The sequence below is a fragment of the Rhyacophila brunnea genome, unplaced genomic scaffold, assembly GCF_057557595.1.
Source record: "Rhyacophila brunnea isolate RB1 unplaced genomic scaffold, BYU_Rbru_1.0 scaffold_4, whole genome shotgun sequence".
Lineage (NCBI taxonomy): Eukaryota > Metazoa > Arthropoda > Insecta > Trichoptera > Rhyacophilidae > Rhyacophila > Rhyacophila brunnea.
Genome location: NW_028233068.1, coordinates 28327393 through 28338200, shown reverse-complemented (window position 1 = coordinate 28338200; position 10808 = coordinate 28327393). Strand labels below are relative to the sequence as shown.

Here is a 10808-nt window from a genome sequence, read left to right as displayed (position 1 = left end):
ACGTCAAGAGAGACGCACCCAGTCTGTGTGATCGACTGAAGAGAGAAAGAGAGTTCGGGATAAAATTTCTTGGAGGACTGTTGTGCAGTCGTCCATGGACCTGAATGGTCTGTAGCGCCAACATAAAGTAAGTAAGTAAAGTAGTATTTAATGTGGAAAATAGCTGTTTTTCTAACAAAACTAAATTTTCTGCAGTAATTTTAGCAATGAAGTACCCAAAGACTAATTTATTTTATATGTTATTAAAACTAGTTTAGTTTATCTTTGTTTTAAAAAATATATTTATAAAATAACAATGTAGCGCATTCTAATTTAATCAAGAATTCATGTGCATGGTAGGAAGTTGAAATTCGGTACATACTATGTAGTTCTTGGCCCCCTTTATTACGAAAACTGAAGATCTATTATAGAGTGACACAAAATTCACTCTAGGGACGGTCATTTTCTACATTATGGTGATTACATAATCTGCTCTGACATGGCTTTTAATTATCTTAGAATAACAATTGATATAAGTACCAAATTGTAAGTAATTAAATATAGAATGATATGCTAAAATTATTCATGGAAATCAGAACTCATAATAATCTAACCTAAAACATCTAATTCACATGCGCAAAAAACCTTTTCTTTAACATTTTACAACTATTCTAAAACATCGTAGCAGTCTAACTGATTTGTAAGTAATTGCTAACGTATTTTTATATATTGTCGCATTTAATAATAAAATTCTTTCTAGAAGGAAAAAAGTTAAAAAAAAAAAAAAAAACATTTTTGATAAAATAACGTAAATATTTGGGTTTCTTGTGATGTCTGATGCTGTTTTCAAGATCCAAGAAGTTTCTTTAAATACCTATCTTAACTTTACAAGGGTAGAAAAACCTTGTTCAAAGTAGATTGTTACAGAAACAATGATTCTCTGTTTTATATATTCACTTTCATTTGTATTTCTTTGCCATCTTCAATCGAATTTGGGGTAATTTACCCCTGTTGCTTGACCACAGTATTACACGAATCAAATTTTGAAAAATCCAATTTTTTTTTATCTAATTTTTATTACCTACTTATTTCATTTAAAGCAATTAAAATTTAAATACAAATTCCATCAAGTAATTGCCCTCAGTTGATAGTATTAACTTTCTAAATCAATTCATTCACAAGGTGTTGTAGTTTTATACTTAATTCATAATCAGTTAACGGGTACTCAAAGGGTTTAAACAATAACATTATTTTCGCAGTGGATGTCTATAAATATGACGACGTATTTGAAGAACGTTCAATTTATTGATAATTTAGAGAAGTGAAGTTTTTGATAAAAACAACGTGAAAATACATTTTTATAGATTGGTTATTTTCCATTCGAATACTATAACTTGTGATTAAATCGAATATTACTAAGAAGATTAATTTACTATTGTGAATATAACTAAAGAAAATCAGTGTTGCGTACTTTTTTAAAATATTTCAGATGTAAGACATTTTTTTTATTATTATTTAATTTCATCGTTATTATCAGCTATTGTCCGTCATTCCGGCCAATGGCCTCAAATGAATGATGACCAAGCATTTCTTTCAATTCAATTTAAGATTAGCAATACATACGCAGTAGGTAATAATAATATTTATTCATATTATTAATTACGTATTAATTTAGTTTTAGATATTTTATATTATTGTGATAATTAGACCAGGTAATGTGGAAAATTCAGAAGGGGTCGTACAAGAAAAGTCAAGAGCTCAACCCAACTGTGTGTGCGCCCGTGTTCACATATCTTTCAATGTGTTAATGAGTCAGAGGAGAGTCAGAGAGTATGGGCCTGATATATTGAGCAAGTACTGGCTAACATCCATTACTCGTAAAAACAAAAATCTATCAATACAACCTCCACTCTGTGGAGACCCATAATAGTATCCTGTTGGGTTCAACATGGTGATTTAATATTATAATATAATATTGTATAGTGCTATGGAGCATGGAACATCAACACAAATAATACAATTTTATTGTATTCGACCGGTTCTTAATTATACAAATCATAACGTAGTTACCTACGGCAGTGGTTTTCAAACTGTATCGTTTCACGATGGCTTATTTTGTAAACCTTTTTCGTAAAAAAAAATAATCTTCCCGTCCAGAATAAATATCACATGCTTCTTTATTCTTAAAATAAAATTCTGTAAAAAAATCAGGGCTTTTCTAAAATGAAATTTTCACCCAAAATCGATGTCGAAAGCTTTTTTAACACTAAAAATCCATTCATAACTGACCATATCGTTTTAGCTCTTAAAGTCTTAAAGTACATCCAAAACTGTCGAAAAATTCTAGACTTAAAAAATAGAATGCCCAATTGCTCGCGGTTTGAATACTACTGCACTGACCTAAGCTATAAACCGATCAACAACCATAGCGATTTAGTCATTTTGCTTTCCTCTTGCGGGGTATGGTTATATAATTTAATAAAATATTTTTTTACATTATTTAGTATTTTATCTTATCATTATTTAGTATATTTTTATATTTTCATAATAATATTAAGGGTATTGTTGGGAAGCCAGTTGCTTCCAAATTTATATTCGTCATTCGAATAATTTGTTAATAGGTTCCTGTGTATGGCGATAAGTATGAAGTACCTATTCGATTTTAGTAACTATCAAATCCAGATCTTTTTTATTAGCATTGGGCCAAAACTAAAAGCCAGGTGCAAACTTGATAATATCCTTCATCAATTTGAAATGGCTAATAAAAAATAGCTACTAAAGAAACATATTATACTATAGACACTACATATTTTTTTCAGTAAGTAGTAGATAACGTTCAATAGTTTTGACAAGCCATAGTCGGACAGGCACCAAGCGAGAAAATATTCCACAGAATAGATTAACAAGATATATATTATGTAAATGTGAAAGCCATTAGCCATAAATTGAGGCCAAGACTTTGAAGGTAGTTTTGGTTTATGCCATAATGACGGTCAGGCCATTAGACACAAGAAATATAACACCTCCCCGAATATCCTTAAATATACCAATATTGAATGCGCGTTTCGTTTCCATCAAACTTTAATGAATATTGATTGTATCAACAGACAAAAATATTGAAAATATAATTCTTTAACACTTGTTTATGTTTATTAAGGTAGCTGCCTTATTTTTGTGTTCCCACGACAATAGCAACCGTAACAATACCCAACCCACGGTTGCTTCCAAGTTTCTTTAGAACATTTTTTAACCGCCATTTTCTATTAATAAATATTAAAATTACTTTCAATATTAATCAATGAATAGAGCTAAAAATGATACGAAATATTAGGCAGGATGATTCACTCGCATGTTAAAAATTTTCATTTACTTATCGCTCTTCAGATACCTATCTAACGGAGACAAGTTCGCCTGTGAAATAAAGTACTAAATTTATTAACCATGCCTGAGAGTAATGGATTAAAGTTTGCCGTACACGTCGGAGAGAATTCGAATCCAGAGTGCCGCAAGTCTCTCGGCGGCGGTTCACCAGTAGTCATTAAGACCGTGCCAAGTTCCAACGGACATACTGTCAAGAATATCAAATTGAAGCAAGGAACAACAATGCTGGGCTCCAAAGAAATAATGGACAGAGAAGATAAATATGGAGCGCACAATTACCATCCGATCCCGGTGGCGATATGCAAAGCAAAAGGTCCGGAATTTATTAAATTTGTATATTTAAACCACTTAAATTTGTTTTTAAAAAAGCGTTTTGCAAAAATCCTCGTCACATTATGTTTGCTAAAACGTCCCCGCTGCTTGGTAAAGTGCCAAGAGCATATTGAGAAAATTCTTGATTATCTACGAATTATTACGATCTTTTTCAATGTTTATTTTTCACTGGCGACCTTCATAAATTTAATATTCACGATATAAATAAATATATTATTATTGTCTTTGAACGAGTAGGTATATTGTGTTATAAAATATAACAGATTGGTCGATAATAAAATTATTGAATATCACTTTCAGGTGTTTACATGTGGGACGTCGAAGGAAAGCAATATTTTGATTTTCTAAGTGCTTATTCGGCTGTAAACCAGGGACATTGTCATCCAAAGATACTTGAGGCACTCACGAAACAGGCAGAACATTTGACATTGACCTCAAGGTAAGTTATAATTAAAATGGATCAATTATTTGCCTTTCAAAATTTTCAAACATTCACAACAGCAAAAAAATACTATTAATTATAGGTAGGTATATAAGAGTGGCGAAGGGTGAAGGAAGGCTGTTAAGATCCACCATAAATAGTGCACACTAAACATTTTTCCGTTGAAATAATACTATAATTTACAGATGGTGTTAGCAGTTAGGTAAAATTCAATTGAAACCTGCAAAACCAAGCCAAATAGATAATACTCGTCTATAAAATAAATACATAATAAACGTAAATTTATAATGTTTATAGATAGAATAATGTTTTATCTATTATAGTTTGGTTTAGGCAGAGCTTAATGAACCAACAATACGTGCAATATACCTATATGTTACGCCGAATGTGCGAAATTGACTATTACATGAAATGGGAAAAATTTTGCCTAAATCATGAAAAATGCATGCCCGTTGCCTTATTCATGAATTAGGCAAAATATCTGCCAAGTGCGCGAATTCGGCAGTAATTTTTCTGCCTAGTTCATGCATTGGACAAATTAGATAGTAGCGCTACGGTGGTGTTTTTCGCAACTAAACCAAATGTGTCAAATGCTCATGCATTGGTCAAAATAGATGGTCGCGCTCCGGTGATGTTTTTTGCAATTAATCAAACTCATCAAATATTGTGTCAAATGTCATTGATTATATAAAAATATACCAATCAACAACTGCAATGCCGTTAATATCCATTTAGGTACTATGCCCAAAAAAATCTAGAACTATAATATGATAACCAAAGAGATTGGACTCCTCTTCGGAGGATTGGAGTCTTCAATCTCTTTGATGATAACGGAAGAATTTTATTAAAAGGTATTTTCGCGATTTGATTCTTCTTGGGTGTCAATCGTGCAATGGTCGATTGTTTGTTTGTGGTAGTATGATTTGATAATTTGTTGACACTTGTTAGCTAACCTCAAAATGGACATTCAGTTGAATTCAGAATTACAAAACCTAACCTAACCTAATAATAATATTATATTATGTCCAATTATAACTAATAAAACCATCCGTATTAAATTTACTTTTTCTACTGTCATGTTGACAGTTTAAGAATTCCATACCCTGGCGAATTCACGCACTCGGCAGATAATTTACCTAAATTTGGCAAAACTTTGCCCATTTCATGTAATAGTCAATTTCGCACATTCGGCGTAACATATAAACTTAATACAACTAAAACAAATAAGTATAAATGAAAAAGTGTGCACAATTTTGTCATATCGCCCAAAATATACCAAAACTATTATGGTTTTTGTTTAGTCAGGTTTTAATTGATTTTTAAAAACTAACCAACCCCATCTGTAAATTTTATTATAGTCTTAGTTCAATAAAAACAAATACGTATGACTATCAAAGTTTGATGTACACTATTTATGGCGGATCTTAACAACCTACCTTACCCTTCGCTACTTGTATATAATGCCCCACGTTGATCATAAATCATTGATGATAATAATAATTACGTAGGTAGTAGTATGGATTTATAATGTCGTGAGTCTCGGGATACAATCATGGGTCTGGAAAATTCACATGTTGTTTTTTTAATGTGTGCATGGACCTAATAATTTCAGGAATTGGCTAAATCCATTTATCGTTAAAAAAAAAGAGTGGAAGTCCATATACTCTGCTTTAGATCAAACATGGTGATTTACTTACTTAATTATTATTATAAAAAGAGTTATCACCATTGGTAGTTTAGCAACCTAGAACAGGTTCTAGCGTCCTTCAAGAATTTCCTCCATCTCCATCAGTCCTTGGCCAACAATCGTAGCAACCTGCAAATATCTGGCCTACTATAAAGGATACACCTCAGCGGCTGGGAACTGACCATTCCTGTCCAGCAATTTCAGCAACCATCAAAGTCTAGCAACTTTGACAAATCTGGATATACATTTTTTTTCTGGAGGTTATATGGCTCAAGGTTATGCTGTATTTTCCATTCGCCTCTTTATTCTATTCAACCATGTGGACAACTCAATAATTTTTCAAAAATATTTAAATCTATTTAATTTTCCTGTTATAACATAAATGAATACGAACAATAATGTAAGTTATAAATTTTAAAATCGAAACAACGCAATTTTGCCACCCTAATACACACGCTTTGTCCGTCCCTGTTGGTCTCGAGAGAGTCCAATATACCTACTCCAATCTGGAATTGATTGAAAGGAAGTTTGCAATCCATTATAAATATTCTTTTTTTTCAGAGCTTTCTACTCAAACATCCTCGGTGAATATGAAGAATTTATAACAAAATTGTTTGGATATGATAAAGTACTCCCTATGAATACGGGAGTGGAAGGAGGAGAAACAGCATGCAAACTAGCGAGAAAGTGGGGCTATACAGTTAAGAAAATTCCTGAAAATCAAGCCAAGGTAAATAAATTGATATGAAGTTTGTGACAAAACAAAGACTTTGAATCAAAACTAAAACAATGCACAAACATTACTACAAATAGCAGGAAGTACAGGATTGGTGTTCAGTGTAGAAATGGATAAATGGGGATATCTGGGTGTGTAGCCGTTGGGAGTATTTGTGCATAGACACAGCTTATGGTCAACCGTTATAATCCCAATCCCTGTGTCCCTTCTCTTTTGGGCTGATGGGTGTGCGACATCTGCACATTTCCCCGTATGACAGTTGTGAGAGGCGAAGTAGGCTGTCCGATCCGACTTAAATAGTGCATACTAAATTTTGTCAGTCGTACACTTATTTGTTTTCATTGAACTACGAATACAAGATAATGTTCGTTAGTTTTTAAAAATCAATCAAACCCTGCCTAAACCAAAATACATACATAATTTGAAAACACCCCAGAGAAATCACTAGAAAAAAATCTTTTTGAAAAATATGACACCCAGCGAGATTCGAACCCGTGCCCACTGCATTTATGCCAATGTACGCCACCAACTAATCTAATCATGACAAAATTAACAAGTAGTTTTTAGACCTCTCTGAAGCGCTTTACAAATAGCATTACTTTTGGCAGTCAGTTTTTGTATTTTAAATCAAAGTATTAATTACCTACCTTAATTACTACTATCAGGATCTCTCCAAATTTTAGTTCAATAATAATTTTATAAACTATTTTTTTTAATCAAAAAAATATAATTCAAGAGATTTGAGAAAGTAACATTCTTTATTGAAATTGAGTGTTATAATAACATATTATATTTCACATATACAAGGTCATAGTAACAATCAATAACCAATTTTATTCCATATATTTTAATTACAGATCATTTTTGCTGATGGTAACTTCTGGGGAAGAACTATTGCAGCGATATCATCTTCAACAGACCCCAGCAGTTATCAAGGTTTTGGACCATTCATGCCAGGCTTCCAAAATGTACCATACAATGACCTCAAGTCTCTAGAGGTGTGTAACTAGAAACCTATTATATCAAATCTATTTATTTCTATATAATATTATCTATTCCAAAAGTAACCAACCTTACAAAAAACGCATTGCATTCAATCTCTTATAATAACATGATATGAATAATTATTATTTTAATTAAGTAGGTACCTAAATCAAAGTCATTATTAAACCCACAGAGTAATGGCAGAGTGCTTGTTTTTGAAACTGCTCGTGTAGGTTTGAATACTGTGTCCAACAAATCACATGTTCCTGTGTATTTTCAGATTGCCATCCAGGACACAAATGTATGCGCATTTATGGTTGAGCCGATTCAAGGCGAAGCGGGAGTTGTAGTTCCTGATGATGGATACCTCAAAAAAGTTAGAGAGCTGTGTACTAAATATAATGTCTTGTGGATTGCTGATGAAGTTCAGACTGGATTAGGTATGTAAAAAAACACTAAATGTTGCTACAATCATAGAATCAATACTTAAATATTTATTACACTCTTTCAAATTTATTATAACTGAATATAAATAATTTAAATACCTAATGATTAAAAAAAATTCAATTTGTGGTTTTGATTATGGAACAGTGTCTAAGATAACATTTTAGCAACCACTGGTGACTGATTATTTATTGTGTATTATAAAATAAAAGGTACTTTAGATTAACCATTATGTTATGGCTGTGGACATCTTAGCGGCAATCTGTGGAACTACATATCCCTGTTCTTTCATATACATATCTATACTACCGACCCCCACTTCCGTCTTTCGCACTACACATAGCATTATTAAATTACATATTGATTGTTGTCCTGAAATATTGTTTTTGTTTGTAGCGAGAACGGGCAAACTTCTTGCTGTGGACCATGAAGGTGTCAGACCAGACATTTTGATTCTCGGAAAAGCATTAAGTGGCGGTGTATTACCAGTAAGCAAATTGTCATCATTCATAAATACTTTTTAAGTGATTGGTAAATAAAAAAAATACAAATTTCAAATTTTACAGTAAACGTCTCACTGAATAAATCGTATTTATTTTGAATCGTAGAATATTTTGAAATCTAAATCATGGAGAAACTTATCAAGATCTCAATATTTTATCATTGTATACTTAGTGGATATTCCCTTTTGATAATGTTAGTCGTGGGTTAGAACCCCACATTTGGAAAATTTATTTAATATTTTAGTTAATTTTGGTTACATGTAAATTGTACGTAAAACATTTCACCGTGGCACAATTCGCCGTGAGCTTTCTATCGGAAAGAGATGACCGTATACTATACGATCTCCAATTTTATTAGATTCAATATTAATTAATTATAACAATTAATTCAATTTCCCTAGATGATTTTGACAAAATTCATGAATTCAAGAATGAAAACCTAATCTAACCTTACAAAAAATCCAATATATTGCCTATTTTCAAAATTTGTTCGCTACTGGCTTCCTGTAAAGCAGCCCTTTAAGCTTTTATGTGCGGCCCAAAACACATTTATTATCAGGAATTTCATATATCTTGAGATTCGTTTCGACTTTGACGCACAGATAGTGACACCCGAAGAGGATTGTCATTATGGTCCACATCAGATCTGGTAGAAGAGCGATTAATTAAAAAAAACACGCATAATTTTTAAAATCTCAAAAATGTTTTGTAAAAAAGGGGGGTTTCATGATTTTTTTTCGTCACAACAGTAGTGATGCGGCTCGCGTTACTTTACAAATATATGTATTTGGACCGAAGAAAAAAAAGGTTGAGTATCATTGCTGTAAAGTGGAAACTGACAAGAACTATGTTTTATTTAGACATGAATTTTGTGTCAGTACTATACGACCCAAAGAGGTTGGACTGTCTTTAATATATTACGGCCATATATTTCCGAAACAACATTTCACGGTGAAGTGTAATACGGCAAACTGCATACGTACAAGTTTCCAGACACGAATTCTGATGTCTTTGAACTCACGAGCATGAACCTAATAGATTGAACAAATGGTTAACAATCCCTTCTCATTAAAAAGTCTATTAAGAAACTTCCTCGGGGACAGTCAAGATCCACACCGAACTTTTAATGTGAACTGTAAATGTTAATATTTTGGTATGGGATGATTATCAATGGCTGGTTTAGGGACGTGGAGGCCCGTTTTTTTTATTTTTTGAATAAATGTATGTTTGTTTGATTTATTTATTGATGCTTTGTGAGAAATATGCATCTTTTTAAGATTTTGATCATTTAATGATTGTATGACAGATTTGAGCTGTTTCGAGGCCCCCTTTTAAATCTTCTGACGAATCTTCTGGAAATTAGCCGCTGATTAATATTATCAAATATTGTTGATTGTAGGTTTCAGCTGTTTTAGCTAATGATGAAGTAATGCTTTGCATAAAACCTGGTGAGCACGGCTCGACTTACGGAGGAAATCCATTGGGATGTGCGGTGGCTATAGCTGCACTAAAGGTGAAATACAACTTACTATGAATTACTGGTAAATTCAAAAAAAAAAATGCTTCTAAAAAATACTAATGATCTTTATTTGGTTTCAATTTGTCGCAGGTTTTGCAAGATGAAAAATTAGCAGAAAATGCGGAAAAGTTGGGAGTATTAATGCGCAGCGAATTAGACAAGATACCCAAAGACTTAGTGACCACAGTCCGTGGTAAAGGACTTTTGAATGCAATTGTCATAAACCCTGGTGAGAGAGCAACACTGTTATTCCTAATTTAATTTATAAAAATACGATAATGTTAGAGTTTTAATAAGTTTGGAAAGTCCTTTCAATATCAAAATTGTATTTGTTTTTCAGAAATTGACGCATGGGAAGTGTGTCTGAGACTAAAAGAGCGAGGTCTTTTGGCAAAGCCTACACATGGAGACATCGTCAGACTGGCTCCCCCTCTTTGCATCACCCAAGAACAAATATTGACATGCTGCAATCTTATTCGAGAAACGTTGAACACATTTAGAAAGTAAACCTGTGTAACCATTTGTCATTTCTTATTTTAGGATAATATGAATAAGTTATTGTAGATGTATGATAAAATTAATAAACATAAACTCCATGAAATGGGATATACATAAGTATAAGTATATTTCAGTCATGTATATACATAATAAAACATAAAACATTGTTTTCTGATTTAATTTTTCCCCCAACAGCTTTCCAGTGTTGCACAGATATTGTATGTCCAGTTTAGTATGTTTTGAGAAAATCGAAGTTTAAAATTTGAGATGCATGAGAAATGGACATATTGTGTATTTGAATG

At 32.3% G+C, this 10808-nt stretch overlaps 1 protein-coding gene across 1 annotated transcript; it reads left to right on the top strand.

Moving 5' to 3' along the window:
• Positions 1-1278: 1278 nt before the first annotated feature.
• On the top strand, positions 1279-10673 carry Oat (Ornithine aminotransferase precursor). Its single transcript, XM_085954343.1, has 10 exons — positions 1279-1470; positions 3364-3673; positions 3994-4132; positions 6384-6552; positions 7416-7556; positions 7823-7982; positions 8383-8474; positions 9889-10002; positions 10099-10237; positions 10349-10673. Exons 2-10 carry the CDS (start codon positions 3421-3423, stop codon positions 10513-10515), a joined length of 1374 nt encoding a protein of 457 aa, XP_085810469.1. The 5' UTR covers positions 1279-1470; positions 3364-3420; the 3' UTR covers positions 10516-10673.
• Positions 10674-10808: the final 135 nt, after the last annotated feature.